We start from the raw sequence: 17,229 nt of genomic DNA, 5'->3' as shown, positions 1-17,229 counted from the left end.
TCGATAGTAACAACGAGTAAAATACCACGAACTAGAAATTATCAGATCGGTTCACAAGTTTGTGAGAATTTTAGCGGGTATGTCGTAACGGCAACGCGTAATTTATGAAAATTATTTTACGAATTAATAAAATTCGCCCACTACAACCGGAATTTTTGCCCATCGTAAGAAAAAATGATTACGTTTGATTATAGTTGACTAAATCTAAAGATTAGAGAAATGCGAAGTAATATCTGTTATAACTAAAGGAATTACTTTATAGCCAATAGCATAGTGTGATGCCACAGTGATAAGGTAAAACGATACAGCAGTTAATATGTAAAATATATAGCGCTTAAAAATGTAAATCAGAATGCACTTGCATCGTAAGCTACGTGACATCAATAAGCGGTTAATAATTATCGTCAAGGCGGCAATATATCCTAGGTAAAAATAAATCTTATCATCGTCTCCTGTTTCGTCTCTCGTTTTAGTTACAAATAAATAAATAACTAGAAAAACAAAAATAGTACAAGAGTATGCGCCAATTCCCAAACGGCTAACTAACAGGGGGGTGGGCTTAGCCCTTATTGGTCGTGTGCAACTAGCGTTCGTGGGTTTCCTAGGCCCGTGTAGTTACACCAAGTAACTCAGCCTTGCCGTTTTACGACAACAGTAATGATAATAATAATAATAGCAAGAATAAAAACTTGGATCGACGATAACGGTAAAAGGAAAAAGAAACGCGTCCTTGCGAGAAAGAGAATACGCAAGAAATTTTTCGACGAGTCGCGAAAGAGAATAGGCCTCGTCGTCATCCGGCGGCGGTTTTCCCTCGATTTTCATTCTTGGTCGCGCGCGCAATCTTTGATAATGACGCCGGAGATAATTTACAGTAAGCCGTGCGCCGCCTTAAGCAGCCGCGCCGCGCCGCGCTAAAGACCTCGTTTCTGCCACCTAAAGGAGCGCGGTTATATCGCGGCGAGGCTATCGGCCTCGTTCCATCGGTTCCCTTCTTGGACTCTAGCTTCGTTATCGCTCCCTGTGGATAGTAATTCCCAGTCGAGATCTTGGAAATCGATTTTTCGACCCGACTCTTTTCGGTTTAACCTTGCTTCGGCGACGTCTTTGTCGATTCTTTGTTGACGGTAAATGGTTTTGGATTTGTCAGAAATTAAAATTGGCTTGCGTAACTTGGCTTGCGTAATATCGTGTAAAAGATTCAAAAATAAACGACGGTTCGCGTAATCCGTATTCCAAAATAGCTACCGAAATTATTAGAAGCTCGACTTTCAGTAGTTTACCGCTGGCCGATGATTACTTTCTCATAACTTATCAAGGACGAATTGATAAAAAGTAGACTTTGATATCCAACGCATAAATAGCATATGACCTAAGTGTGCTAACGCATACTAACGTGCGATATACTTCGCCTATGTCATTTGGTCTTCGATTAACAGATCTAGAAAAGGGTTTACGTAAATCCTTAAATTAGACGATCTATAAAAGAAAAAAAAGATATGTTTTGTCGGGACTTTTCTATAAATTCCACGAGCTCCTATGATAACCAATTTGCACTTTCTCTCTCTCTCTCCCTTTCTCCCCTCTCTTTCTTCATTTCTGTTGAATTCTGTTATCTAAAGGAGCGTGGATACATCGCGGCGAGTTCATTACACGATTCAGGCTATCGCGGCGTATGGTCTGCGATCGACCTTATTGAATTAGCGTTCGCCGATGGGTTTGCTTGGCGATTATCTGACGCGGCCTATCTCTATATACCTGTCGTTCGTTACGGTTGTCGCGCCGGTTTGCGATAATTACGAAAACAAAATCTGGTTCAATTATACGAGCAGTCTGCGCCAATAACTTCTTTCTTTTCCCTAATCTTTAACCCTAATCTAGAGACGTCCTTCTTCGCAATTACTAGCAAGTTGAGACTAACTTTCACTCGTTCGCGTCGCTTGTGTGACGTAAAAATTCGACTTAAATGGCACGTTAACTCGCATTAAGGATGATATCGGTATCGCTTACGAATTAACAGATGTTTTATATGTTGTACGTCGTGAAACTAAGAATATTCAAAGTTTAATTAAAAATTACAAAACCTTGCTCTGTCTCTTAGAAACGCCATTAAGAAGGCTATTGCTACATGCAGGGTAGAATATTTAACTTGAAACGTGTTCGATGATTCCATTGCCCGATCGAAGAGGGTCTCGTCTCGATCATAACAGGCTGACGCAGGGGTTAGTTTGATCTGAGATAGGGCTGGAATCATGGGGCGTAACGGCGAAGGGTGAGCGCGACGAGGGGACGTTGAAAGTTCGCTTCTCCATTTTCGTGAACGCTTTTCCGTCGGTTTCCTTCCTTTTCCTCGTTCGATTTCGTGGTAGTCGATAATTAACGAACGCGTTGCGTGCTTTCCAATCGATTCGTTTCAATATGTACGATATTTCGACTTCTTAAATCGGTCGACTAGATTTTCTCAATATGCAAGCAAGCTAAAAAATCAAAGACAAAAATGAAAAATCAAAAAATCAAAAATCAAAAAATGACAAGACGTTAGCGTGGCGAGACGATCGCGATACGCAAAGGAAATCGGTGGCTGGTTAAATAACCGGTTTCCTAATTCGCTGCGCCGCCGTCCGAGTCGCGCTCGTGTCTAATTGCATACCATTTATGTCGCGCCGCCGTTCTAACACCTGTCTTACGAAAATCCATTAGTGGCGCGCATGCACGAGTCCGAATAGTCGGCTGACGTGCGAATTCGTAGCTTCGTGGTCGTAGCCGAATGACAGCCGCCGCCGGCTTACCATACAATCCCTGCCCCCTACTTGCGCTTCCATCACCATTTTCGCGTCTTGGGATCTCGAGGACGAACGTCGTTTTTCGCGTGTCGGAAACGTCGCGGCTCGTTACACCGCCACGATGAAGCGTTGGTTTCTATATCGATTTCGTCGAGCGTCGAGAGTCGTTTAAAAAACGTCGACACGTTCCTGTTTTATTTTTTCCATCGTTTCCTTTTATTTTAGTTTTAGTTGGATACCTTGAAACGTACGTGTGAAACGGATCGTGATCGTGCAGCCGTTTCTTTGCTTTTGCGACCAGTGCGTGATATGTGCTCAGCAAAGACACAGTTTTTTAATTATCTCAAGGTATCTTATCGTTTGTCGAAAATATCGGTAGAACAGATCAGAATTTTATGTAAAAACTATCGTTCGGGAGAACTGAATGTTTAAAAACCGACGTGTTTCGATATCTATCGCGTGGGGACTAATTATTGAAGCAATATTTGCATACGTGTGAAACATATTTTCCTTGTCCTTTTATCACGAATACAACGTTTTAACTACGCCGTCTTTATTTCAGCAAACAGCCAAAGGATTAATGATTCTAAATTTTCGACATTTCTTTTAATATACGTTTGTTAGCTTACGGTGCTTTCCAAAAAGTTGAGAGAGAAAGGAACGATTTAATAGCGAAAGAAATTTTTACCGCTGCTAGGAAACGCTGTTAAAGGCAACAGTACTCGCTACGATGATAGACGGAAACGTAGGCCGCGTTCATAAAGCTTTTCTTCACACATCATCGAGGCTAATCCTAAGAGACACCAGTCCTTTGACAGTCTTCTCGAACGAGATAAGGATTCTGACGTGGTGACAAGCTCTCGAAGCAGCCTAAGTTCATTGAAATGACATTTTTCCTTGCAAAATGAATACCATGTTTGTTAATTAAGAATTTCGAGTCCGCGAGGTCGGAATAGTAAGGTGAAATCGATTAGACGCTAAAGTATATGCGTTGAGGCGACAATTTAGAAACACGAAAAAAGATAAGAAGGCTTAATTCAGGGCCGTGCGATGTCAACTTAACTGCTTTGTCCTTTCTGAGATATCTAAATACATTTCATGTATCGGAACCATATATTCTCCAATTTTGAAAGCCTGTGAGTTGTTATTTTTCGCACAATGCGCATATTTTAAATAGACGGTTTAAATATTAATTCGCAAATGACACCGCACTTTATGCAATAATCTTGAATTATTTTGATACAATCAACAGACGACAGATATTCTTTTAATTTTTAGTCTAAAAAAGGCTACAAGGTCGATTTAATATTAATATAATTTGTTAGTATTAATGCAATTCTGTTTTAATATTAATCTTTTTGCCACGTTCACCCGTTTGTTGCCGTTGCGCGAAACAATTGTGTCGCGAGTCTACGCTTTGCCGTAAAGGGTAGCCGTAAAGGAAGAAAATAATCGCAGGAAAAAATGTCAATCAACTTCAACGAAAATTGTCAACTAATGACTGAAAATGTAGACTGTAGTCGAGTTTAATGGACGAATAAGCGGATCGATACGATTTTGTTTTCCAAAGTTACAGCCGGTTCGAAAAAGCTAGCTCGAATCTCGTAATGATCCGCGTGCTTGCTGAAATCTACGCCGATACCGATCTTTTGAATCGCGGTCGTAAGCCTGTGGTCGAAAAGCTAATTTTAGGCGAAAAAAGTTTTTCTCTCGAGAGAAAGAGAAAGGCATTGCGGCAACGTGAACAGGCGAAACCAATTTCTGTAGGTGAATTTCAGCAGCGCGTATTACCGTGGCCGCCACGCCGCTAGGTTTCCACCTACTTGGTCGGCAGTCCATTAGCGGGCCGGTCTCGTTAAAACGTTTCCGCCGCTTAATCGTGCATAGCTAATTCCACTTGTCACACGTGCCGGTATTCTTTTTCTTTTGCAGACAAGATTCCTAGACGAGGACAACCGGGTCGATTTTCCCGCGGGCAACATCCCGGAAGCGACGACAACGACTGGACCGTCGCCAGTGGACATCGTGGACGTCGATATACAACAGCCAGCACACGACCACCCCCTGTCGCTCGCTCGGCCTCGTGTATCGTCTCTCTGTGTACGTGGCTGCTGTCTGTGTCTCCGTCCGTCTGTCGGCGCGTGTACCCGCGTACGAACGATAATGCTGGCGGCTGACGGTTTCGGTGATCGACGACGACGCGGCCGGTGAACTAGTGACAGTGTGAAATCGATCGTGAGCAGGGAAACCGGCTAGCGGTAGCACTAAATATACCGCAGGAATAATGGCCAGCGCGACAATGGGACTCCGTCGCAGAGTGCCGGTGAACAATTCGCCGACCCCGTCGGGCCAATCCTCGTCCACTGGCTCGTCCAGCAAACGTTCAAGATCCGAGAACAACAACAGCCCGTCCCATGGTAATCTCAACTCTATGCCACGGGACGAGCCACCGACCAAGAAGTCACGTGGCACGTCGACCAACGCGACCAAGGGCTCGTCGTCCTCGTCACCGGAAACCAGTCCCTCGTCCAAGAGCCGAGGTGGTTCCGTGTCGAGGTCCAACGCCCAAACCAAGACATCCTCGGCATCCGTGTCCACGTCAGACGCGGTGTCCAACAACAGCGTGCTGTCCAATAGCTGGCAGACCTCGTCGAACATGTCCGATGTGTCGACGTACGCATCGGTAGCCGGATTGAGTATGGCCGCGAGTCCAACCGCTGGCCTGTGCGCCGGTGGTCTCAGCATGCCCACTCCGATCCCGTACATGTCCTCGTCGATGGCGACGTTCGTCGGAAATGCCACCAACCTAGGCAAGAGCTCGTCCGTGTCGTACTTGGACATTTCCAACATGACCGGTGGCTCTTTGAGCACGTCCGCTGGCTTGAACAGCGGCTACGTCGGCAACGGGAACGCTGGCAACGCGATGGACTCGAAGAACGGCGTACCCATGCCGTTCCCTGGAATGTCGGCTGGCGTGAACGGCACTGGTTACGGGATGCAAAAGGGTCAACCAGAGAACGCCGGTCTACCCAAGAAATTCCAAAACGACGGAATGTTCAACGCGTATCAACCGTGGGTGATCAAAACATACGGAGATTTGGCGAAAACTAAGACGATCACGATCAAAAAGTACGCTCGTATATTGCGAACACTGAGAGGTGAGGAAGTGAACAGTGCGGAGAACAGTAAGTTCCGATTCTGGGTAAAGAGCAAGGGCTTCCACATCGGCCAGCCGGAAGGATACGACGCGAAACCGGCGGACAGGATTATCGGCCGTCACGCGGTGACGAGTCCCGGATTGGATCCTCCGCTATACGTGCCCACACAGCTGCCGCACAACAAGGTGAGTCTGTCTCTTCTATGGATTATCGTGTTCCTCGTGGATCTCGCCGCGCTTCCGGCTATAGGCTGCAGCTCTGTGGCCAGTTGTACGAATCGTTCCGGGGAATCGCGTGCGCTCAACGAAGTTTCGACGTTTCAGGATAATCGTTTATTTGTTCTAACGGATAGACGTAACAGGACGCGAAGATAACGGTCTACTTCGGTTTGAGCGGTTTCGCAGATGCTCCGATAACCTAGAGAAAGCATATTTGTTCGTTCGAAGACGTCGAGACATTAAATTTTTCTGAAATCAGATAAAACTGGAATCGATCTGAAAGCGAGAAAACACCTGGAAAACGAAGCGAAACGAGTTACTCCAAAATCACAAGTCGGTATGGTCGGTGCCCAAGGGTTTTCGAAGCGAGCCACGCTAAAAATACTTCGTATTGAGTTCGCACATTTGTCCGACGCCGCACTGAATATACTCTGACCACGTATAAACACACTTCAGTCTGCTTCGGTTCGGTTTCACTTATAGTCATCGTTTTTAAACTTCGCTTCGTGAACCTTAGGCAAACGCGTTACGATCGCATCGCTTCTTTCCTCGCTGGCTCCGAACTTTGATCGATTTCTAAAACTACAGTTGCGGATATTTCGCGCGACTAAACTCAACGCATCGCGTTGCGTCACGTTTTCTCCGATTCGTTGTCGCTTAGATCATTCGTTGTTACATTTCTCGTCGTTGCATTCGAATTCACTAGGAAGAAAAGCGAAGTAAGACGAAACTCGCGCGTACCAGGCAAATTAAAAATGTAATCAACGAGAAACAGATGCTGGTAGAAAATCAGCGGCAAAAAGCTGGAGCGCGTTTCTAACCAGGCAGATAATACGTATCACCATGCACGAAAACTCGCCATAAAACCAGCATCCCCGGAAGCTGTCGCGCTCAAACGCCTCCGAGCGAGTGCGCGCGCGAGCGTAGACCGCAGACGATTTCTCGGTGGATTCGCGCGGCGGTCCAGTGGGGTTACGGGTCGAGAGAATTTATCTAGCGGGCAAGTGGAAAAACCGCGAGAAATCTCGGGCACGGTTGCCAGGAAAATGGATCGCGAGCACGCTCTTATACAACGCGAACGGGGCAAGGGTGAGCGAAAGAAAGAACAGAGCGGCGAGGGAGAAAGGGGAGAGAAGGTGGTCGGATAAGGTGGCTGCCTAATTACGTCTAATTACACGGACGTGCATAGGCAGCCGCGGTGGCTGCCGCCGCGGCGTATTCGCCGTTCCACCGGACAAAGAAATTTCCAACAACGGCGCTTCGATCTATGCGGTTCCTTCGATGCCCAATCGATTTTTAACCGTTCGAGTGCACACGGCTCGTCACAGAAATCTGATCGAGAAATATCGAGCGGTAGGATCGTGTTTTCCTATTTGTAGAAGCATCTTGGCAAAAATGCACGTAGTTTTTAACACTGGAACTGTCGCATGGCTAAAAATATATAGAGCGTCTGCAAAAAATATTGGCATACTTTGATAAAAAAAATGCTTCATTGGAAAACAAAGGAATGCGGCGATACATTTTGTAGCCGCAAGAGCTTTTGTGCTCTGGAAAAAAGAAATATTCCGAATTACTAGGAGAAGAGCACAACCGATATTTTTCCAGCGTTGGTCGAGCATTCTTCGAAGATCAAAAATTCCGCGAGTTCCATTTTCCTTCGGTTTTTGTCGCATTTTTGTCGACTGGCCGGTGGCCCAGATCTCTCTTTTGCGGCTCGATCCAGCTCGCGGCAGTTCCCAACGTAACGCGCGCCACGGCCTTCGATCTCGGCCGCGTAATGGCCTGTCCATTTCTCACGGCGGGATCTGGCGCGGCGGTTCTCTTCTTCGCCGGCTGCCGTCTCGCAAGTGGAACGCGCGCCACGGTGCATCTCGAACTCTTGATACGCGCTCGCCGCGAAAAATTTCAGTCACGGGCTGCCGTGATAAATAACCGATAATAAGTTGTCTGGCGGAACGGCGAGGGGAACGCGTATGGTAATCCCAGGTCCGCGGAACGGATCGATCTTCCGGCAAGATGATCGCGCGCGCGGCCCAACGACCGCCGCGCCGTCGTTATCATCCCACCGCGATTGCAATCGATTCCTCGGGCTTTCTTCCACTCACCGAGACCGTTTCTTGTTATCGAGACTCGTCTCGATCGTTCTCTTGCGAATAGTTTCGTGTCGTCTTTCGTCCATGTATATACGTGGACATTTTCTCCGGAGACTTTGGTTTTCCGCTTTTTTCGGGGACGAGTTTCTTTTCCAAGATTCTTGGCGCCACGCGTAGGCGATAACCACGGTGACGCGTAACGTTACGTATTAGCGTCGTACGCTGTTTTTCGTAAAATGTTGTTTTGTGTTTGTTAGCGTAAAGGTTCGAGATATTTTTTGAAGTTACGGAGAATAGTATTTGCTTGATATCCATGAGCGATGTTTTCCAATCTCAAAGACGCGCAGTCCCTATGGCGTGAAAAAAGAAATGCTCGAGTTCGAGTTTCGACGCCATCCGATTACGAAGCAGCGAACGACGGGCATCGTCGCGAACATCCGGCATTTTATACCATTCGACTAGCATTATCTAACAAAAGAAAGCGCATAGACATCGACAGACGCAACCGACACCTTGGTAGCGTCGATCGGAGTTAGAAAAATTTAGTCGAAGTACATAACTCGACTAACGTTGAGAACGTGTAGAAAAACTCGGGAAGGTATATAAAGTAAAATAAAGTAACAGGTTCACGCCGTTAAAACGGACTTTAGTGACTGACTAGCGCGAGACTCGATGGAACTGAAAAAAAAAACAAAACCGAGACACTATCCGATAACGTTATCAAACGCAGTCATCGAACCAATTAACTAGTTCGAATGAACTCGTCTTACCCGCTAGAAGCGTTATCCAACGCGAAATGAACTCGATGAACCGGTTAAAAGGATCTAGTATATCTCGGAACCCAAAAGTTTCACCCGCCATACGACATCGACTCATGGTCGCCGCGAGCGGCGAGAGGCAAACGAGCGAACGAACGCGCGTTTTCCCGAGGCTTTGGGTCTCGAGGCGCGCGCGGGCGCGTTTTCAGGCGACGACGGAACAAGAACGAGCGAGCAAAAGAGAGAGAGAGAGAGGTAGGGAGAGAGCGAGAACACGACGGCAGAAAGGCAGAGCGCGGCTCGGAGCTATCATTAACGACGCCGCGACGCTTCGCAGCCCAGGAAGCTCTCTCGGATTTACGCCTCTGACGTTCGTGGCGGCGTAAGCGTGGGATTCCAGGCGCGGAAGTAACGAGAGGGAGAGAGAAAGAGAGGGAGGAGCGAGAAGAAGAGCGAGGCAACGGAGGCGGTAGCGACGGTGGCAGAAAGAGAGAGAGAAAGAGAGAGAGAGAGAGATTGGCCCCGCTTCCCACGGAAGGAAGAGAAGCAGAGCAGGCGCATAAAGTTGCCCGGTTCCCTCGTTCATCCGATCCGGATTCAGTTCCGCGTGCTAGTCGCGTCGGAGATCGATCAGCGGAGAGGCGTCTCTCTTCCATTCGATTCGCGATGCTCTAGCTCTTCGAATCTTCCCCAACGACCAAGATCTTAGTACGCTCGAGGCCGACGATCGTGACACGTATGTATATGCGTTCTGTCTGGCCAAACAAACGCCACGTGTGAATCTGAAATTGATATCAGTCGGCATTCGGAGCACTTTTTACACTAGAAATATGAAATGTTAGAGATAAACGGGAAATTTTTTCTTTTTTTAATTTTTTCGTTTCGTTTAACAAAATTATTATCTATGTAGAATAAATGCTCGGATATTTCTTTCGTAATTAACGCGTTCGTTACGAATCGAATTTCTACTGCCCTCAGATTGTTACGAATATTTTCAAGATACGTATATTCGTAATTTCGAAGAAACTCGATAAGATACGGGTTTTTCTAAAAAACGGAAGAAAATTGCCAGTCGATAGAGTCGTCCTAACGATCTCCTCTCGGACGGCGCACCTCTCTTTCTCGTTCCTTTTTCTAGACGATTTCTAGTCGCCAATCCTTTTACATTTTCCTCTTGTTCGTTTTCTATATTTCGATTCCCTCCTTTTTGTTTCCTTCTCTCTTATTTTCGTCTCGTTTTCCTTTATTTTTCCTCTAGTTGCGCACGATGTGTGCTCACGGCGCGTAACGACGCCGTTCGAACGCGCCACCCGTAAAATATTTCTTCGTCGCGATAGTCATTTTTCACGGTTGACCGTCGTCGAGGGCCGCGAGATAACAGCGGCTCACCTCTACGGTATCTGTTCTCTCCCGGCTACGGCGCGCGCTCCTCGTTCTCTCTCTCGTTGGGTGGCAGAAGAGTAGGTCTGGCCGGCTAGTCATTAGTCACTTTCCGAAGCAGAGGCACAGACAGGCTGCGCCGGTATCCGTTCGCCGCCTTTCTTTCTCTTTCGCTCGCTCGCGCCTCGCCTCTGTCGCCTCTCTTCGTTTCTCTGTCCGCACCGCTGCCTTCGCAGCACGGCGAGCTCTCTTCTGCGTTTCTCTTTCCCTCGGCGACGCCGTGCCGTGCCGTTCCTTCTCTCAGTCGCGCGCTTTGCCGCGTCTCTATACCGGCCACCCTCAGCGATGGTTTCGAGACGCACCAGGATCGACGGCAACCAGTCGAATTCGAGCAACTTCTCAGACGTCACGGGATTTTAGTGATCCTATACGATGCAATGATTCTATGATTTTAGCGATGATTTTTTAGATGATAATTTCACAAATAGCGGACCACGTCCTGACGTACGTATTCTTGAAAGTAAACAGACTCTTCGGATATGATACTTCGCTACTGGATATTGTACTTTCATATTGTGGCTAAAATTTTGGATAGGACAATTAAGTCGAGGTACATTTGCTTATTTCGCATTTGCTGATGCCAGCGTGCAATATATTCAAGCTTTTATCGTAGTTGGCTAGCATATTGGAGAAAAGTCCTGACGATGTTCCAAAAGAACGCGACTTACCTATGAAATTTCAAATGTAGCAATTCGGATAGTAATGGTCCATAAACATAAGTATAAATATCGAATTACAGGCGAACGAAACAGTAAAATTTTTATAACGTTGATGTAAAGAGAGAGAAAATAAAAATCTGAGATACTTGTACATCTGGAGCGATAGTCAGCAAGTCGATGAAATAGCGTTTCAGAACGCTTACAACAAAAGTATTTAAAATACAAAAAGAAGAATAAAGCGAAGCATGAAGAATGCTATTCGTTCGATTATGGCAATTTTCCTAACCCGACAGACACTAGATCCCACGACCAAAAATCCCTGAAACCAACGGCAACACCAGCCTCGCTGCAAAAAGTTGCTGAGCGAAAAAAGGGAAAACAAGAAAAAGCCAACATTTCACCCAGCAGCGCTATCAACAAACCCGGATCACCAATTAATCCTTTCCACCCCAACTGCTGCAGCAGCGTCGCGGCAATTTCCCCGCGGAGATATCATCGTGGCGTATTCGCGCTGGAAATTGTTCGAGAGCTCGTGTCTCGAGCGCCCATCGCTAACCACCCAGCCACCCACCCATCCAAGCCATCCACCCTACTCGCCTCGTTCGTTCGTTCGTTCGTTCGTTCGTTCGTTCGTCCGTTCGTCGTCCCCTCGAGCCGGCGGCGGCGGCGGCGTCGGCTGCGACTCGAAGCAGTAAGTCTCCCTTCTCGGTTCCGCCGCCTGTGGCTTCGGTCCGTTCTCCGGTCCCCGCGTCACCCTCGCCGCCCCTATATCGGTCGCTCCCTCGAGTCACGGAGAAATTCTGCCGACGCTCTCTTGCCTCCTCTCCCGGTGCTAAGCCTCTCGCGCGCGTCTATCTTGATTGAGAGCGAGGAACGACGCTGGCGGAGCGCGCGCGGCGGCGGCACAGCCTGTGCCCTGTGCCAGAGAACGACGATGAAGCGGCGGCTGTGGAGAACCACGGAGAAGTGGAGTACGGGGAAAGGGAAGCTGCGAGAGTAGGGTGAGTGGAAGCGCACGGCAGGAGGGGAAAGGTGGCAGACGCGATGGAGAAGAGGAGCGCGGGGCGAGCGGTCGGAGAACGTTCTCTCCGAGACCCGTGATCCGGAGCGAGAGAGCGTTTATCGTGCCTTCCGTGAACACGACCGACACCGAGGGACGTGGCGGGAGGGGCGGGTTGTCATTGATCGTCCCGACTGTGGCTCACGAGCCGCTAAAGGTCCCGTACAAGTACGGGCCCGTGAGCGTGCGGCGGCAGCGGTCGTCTCTCTCGTCCGCGTGTGGGCGTGCGTGTACGTGACGATCGCGCTCGACGCGGCTCTGCGTAGCCTGCTGCCGCGTGTATACACATACTACACGGTACACGCTACACACGTGTGCCAACGACGACGGGCTCTCTGTCCGCCGTTCTGGTGAGCACGCACGCACGCACGCATGCGTTTCACCGACTACACGGAGCGGCGCGCCGTCGAAAAGGCACGCTCGGTTGCGCGCCGGAACGATCGCGGCCGAAAAAACGCGACGACTGGCCCCGAGCTACGGAGAAGGACGCGCGTTCCCCTGCTTGCCTCTTCGTGTCCGTTTTTTCCCTGGAAATTGCCGGAATGGTTACCGCGCGGGATGAAACGGCCAGGATCGTTGCGAAAGAGACGATGTGGGCTTTTTTCACGACCGCTCCTTTTTTTGCGTTGTTTTTTCGAATCGACCTTTTTTTCTATTGCTTTTGAAAGTACAAACAGGAATGTAGGTTTTGAGAGAGCGATAGATAAAAGGGTTGAGGGATGTGGGTTTAGAACTATTGGGGTGGATTCGATCGGCACGAGGCCTCGGGGAATCGTGTTTCCCAAAAGTTCACCTAGAACGGACAGATATGAAAGCTGAAAAAAATTGAAATTTAAATTTAAAGCAGTTCTAGCGAGCAAGTTTTAGCGCGTAAGACGATACTTTGAAAGAATATTCTTGCTCGATGAGAAATGTTTCATTCAGCGTCCGATATCCCCACGATATTTAAATAGTTTCAATGAGAAATTAATACTTTCTACGAATCAGAAGTTATCGACGTTGGAAATATTCGAAGCTGGAAACTCGAATCGAAGGGTGACGTTTAACGGGGTTAATTTGGTCGAAAGGGCGGCGTTGGAAAGCGATTACTCTCGCGTGTGCTGGGCTTGCACGCTTTTCGTCGCCGCGGCCTTCTCTCATTGTATGTACGTGTACGTGTGAGCGCGAGTGTGTATGTCGCTTGGAAAAGATTGCGGCCGGCTGGCTGGTGCTTCAATAGAAAGCGGTCGATCCGACACCGCAATCGCGGCATCTGTTACCGTGACGATCGACCGACGATTTTCGCTTCTCCTTTTTTATCCGGCGAGCTAGCTAATCGTCGGGACGTCGTTTGCTTTCCCGATGGAACGGTACGCTGTCTGCACAGTGGAAAACTTGCGCGCCTCGTTTTTTTTTCTCCCAAGTTCTTTGTCCAGACGAACAGGCAAGAATGACTTAATGATTCTCGTTCCTGCGGAAGCTTTGGTCATCCTTGCGAATATTCCTTTCTTTCTAGTTGAATTTCTAGTTTCTATTTATAAATGACTTATCTGGCATTCTTATACGTCGGAAACGAACCTGTGCGTAATTTTAAAGCGACGTCACAAAGAAATATACTGCAATGCCGTTATCAGTGGTTTTGGAATTTGAATGTTTTTAAGGTCGTACGTTTTCAGTAGAAAAATCATAGGCTTTGCGTTATTTAGGAGAAAGAGAAATAGATAGTTTCCTTTAATATTCTTCGGTTTTATCAGAACCATAACTTCCAAGTTGCGCAAGATATACATATATCGGAAAGTATCGATCTCAATTTTTAATCTATCGAAGTCCAACGATTAATTTCACGTATTTTATTTTCATTTCTCCGATATCTCCGAAGCGCTGTGAAAGAAAAAGTTCTGTTTTTACACCTAGAAGGTATAAAATGTAAAAATAACCAGAAATTCGATATACGTTTTTCACGTTAAAATTCTTGAAAAATATTTGTGAAACAATCATAAGTATTTTATTGCACCTTTCGTAATGTTCCGAAAATCTGTAGCGCGTTCAATTATTTACCTTATGTTTGTCCAAATTTTCGTTTGGATATGAAGCTTATTCCGTGTAACGTTTGGGTGGTGGTAGGAAATATTCTCGATAATTCAAAAAATTGAACGTAGAACCCATTGGTTTATATCGACCGATGGAATGATGAAACATTCGGCGTATAACTTTTCTCGACGATTCAAAAATCCATGACCTACCGATTTACGATTCAAAATGACCAAAATTCCTTAAAAATACATTTTTAAATTGCCGTTCTCTCGTACGTGCGCTCTGCTCATAGCTAAAGTCAAGTACGAAGCAACTAAAACCTCGAAAAAGGAAATAATCGTAGAAACTTATTACGATTTTGAGGGTAGAAACGCGCAGTTCCAATATTCCAGGTATTTTTAGAACGTTTTCAAAGGGTTTCCGCAGCATGTTCCATCGACGCAAGAAGAGAACCAACGTCCTTGCTTCGCGTAGAGAAAAAGGGGAAACGGAGCAGAGCGGCTAACTGAACCGATAATTCCCCGCTACGATTTCAGAGGTTTGGCTCGGTTAACCGTAACCGTGGTTCTCCGAGGCCGCGCACCTCGACCCTCAGTCAATAAAACAGTTGACCTCCTCGAGGAGAGCAGAAAATAATGCGCCGCAGCTAGAAACCGCCGCCGTCGGTTGACTGGTGCGCTTGAATTTTTTGGCAAGCAACCTGGACTCTGCTTCTCTTTCTCCTCCTCCTCTAATAGTTTTCTGGTCATAGATTCGGCCCTTTTATTCTTTGCCCCGTGCGTATGGATAGCCGACAGGGTTGAACGGTGGATTTTGTTTAAAAAAAGATATCCAACGCTACTGATACCAGCAAAATGAAAAAGACAGACAAACTGATATTCGTCCGATACAGATTACGAAGAAAACGATACAAGAGAGGTTAAACAAAGGAATGATTACAGACGCGAACTTAGAAAAGCGAAAGCCGAATCTCGTAAGCAAAGGTATGAAAGCGAGAGGAGCATACATTTTGTAAAAATGTTCTCTTTTCTAGAAAACTGTCTAAAAATGGGAATGATTCGGAGTGATCGGAAATCGCTAACGAACGCCAAGCGTTGTAACACCTATTTAGGATGTAAATTTACAGGCGAATCAAAAATTCCAGAAACCTCTTTCCGCAAGGAGCATCAATCACCGTTGGATTCGACATAAGCTGAAGAGTACCGCGCGATAGATTAATTCCCCATCGATCGAGATTTGAAAAGAAGCAACAAGAAAGGCTCCGTTGGTTCCCTATACTTTAGCCAAGGTAAAAAATAAAAATTCCACGAGGAAAAAACAGACGGATCCACGGGGCTTGTCCGGGCCACAGGCCACGCGGAGAGACCTCACGCGTTTCTCTTTAGTGCGTGACTCAGCGGAGCCGAAACACCGGAGCCACCCTCATTGTGTCCCCCACTCGTATGTGCAGTGGCTGTCCGGGGCCTGAATGCAACCAGGCGGCGAACCCTGCTGCTCTCTCGACACTAATACCAGCACGTGCGTGTACTTTCATTATCGGGGCAGGGTCGGTGATAATAATCGTGCGCCGTTGGCCCGCGGTGAGAGGGACGCAGACAGAGAAGAATAGAAAAGGAGAGGCCGAAAGGGGTGCGCGCGCTACGCCAGATCCGGAATACGGGATATATTAGGGCAAGGGGTTGGAAACCATTAGGGCCGGCGGGGGAGCGCCGATATTTTTTCCATCCCGCTCGTTCCGGTGTCGTCCTTTCGATTTCTCGTCCCAGACCCATCGGTCGTTCGAATTTTTTTTCTCCGTTTCTTTATGCAGGGTGCGTGCAGGGGCTCGGCGATGTCGAAGAAGGTGGGAATATTTTGAAGGGTTAGGCTTGGGTCGGGGTTAGCGCGCGATATAGACGATCGTGAATTTTTGCTTGACGTTCAGAGTGTGGTAGAAGTTGGTGCAATTTGAATTCCTCGAATGCCTCGTGTATTACCGAATTTAATTGAACGACGAGAGAAATAGCGCGAAGATTTTTAACGACAGTATTTGATCATTCGCGATATTTAACTATTATGATATTTAATCGTCGAACAACTATTCGTAGACCATTACGAAACCAGTTCTAATAAAATGCATTTCGATACCTGATACATTAATGAAAACCAATATTTGGTATTTTGAACTTTAAAAATTACTATGCGAAGGCAATACACAATAATCGATCTTTTTCTACTAATATACAGAACGTCTTTGATATATTAATTATCAAAATCCTATAATTTAGAATATTTTTAAAATGCTCACGCTTGACATTGAGGAGCGAGCTGTAAAATACACGCAACTGGGAAATTTGTATCGAAATCGTAAGAATCTTGACGATCGAACTATCAACTTTCAAGATACGTTTCATTGAAAACGAAACAGGCTTTTGCCCTATCTGCCGTAAAAAGAAAAGCTAAGAAATCGTCAGACCGCTCGGTTTCCCCGGCAAGAGCAAGTTTATTGCGGTGTCCAGGGTCGAACGAGCGCACTGAACAACGCGAACGATCGAAATCGGTGAGCATACATGCAGAACGCTTCGTGTTTCCGTGAGATCGTCGTTGCGCGCCAAGGCGCAACCACGCCAGACTTTTCTGCGCGAGAAATTCCGCCCGCGAAGAGAAACACGCCGTCGGTGGTTTATGAGCTGATATCTGTTCCGCGGTTGAATAGGGCTCGTTATCGTTACCGTTAGTTTTCCCGTTTCGAAGCACTATCTTCGCGATTCAACCGTGTCCCCAGGAAAAGAGGTTAGCCAGAGGGTGGTTTCGCGTTTAGTCACGCGTTAGCTTTTTCGAGATCCGAGGATCGCGAACATCCAGAGCCGTGATGCATCGATTCTGATATCGACAAAGAAACGATATTGAAATTCAGCTACAAAATGTGTTCTACGCGAGAACAAAATAATTATCGTATTCGTATAATTAAACGGTTCTGGTGTAATGTGTTTAGTTTATATCTTAACTTTACTCGAAGCATGAAAAAGAGTTGATTTCAAATAAGGAAAGGAGGGTCGTTGAAAATA

At 46.9% G+C, this 17,229-nt stretch overlaps 1 protein-coding gene across 6 annotated transcripts in view; it reads left to right on the top strand.

Moving 5' to 3' along the window:
* The window catches only part of LOC126924672 (uncharacterized), a 71,520-nt gene that overhangs the window by 14,191 nt on the left and 40,100 nt on the right, over positions 1-17,229 (top strand). For all 6 annotated transcript variants that reach the window (XM_050739399.1, XM_050739400.1, XM_050739396.1 and 3 more), the window contains one exon: positions 4,716-6,126. In XM_050739399.1, the coding sequence (XP_050595356.1) occupies positions 5,068-6,126 (1,059 nt within the window). In that variant the 5' untranslated portion in view covers positions 4,716-5,067. The remainder of the gene's footprint in view (positions 1-4,715; positions 6,127-17,229) is intronic.

The sequence above is a fragment of the Bombus affinis genome, chromosome 15, assembly GCF_024516045.1.
Source record: "Bombus affinis isolate iyBomAffi1 chromosome 15, iyBomAffi1.2, whole genome shotgun sequence".
Lineage (NCBI taxonomy): Eukaryota > Metazoa > Arthropoda > Insecta > Hymenoptera > Apidae > Bombus > Bombus affinis.
This window is presented reverse-complemented; position numbering and strand designations above follow the sequence as displayed.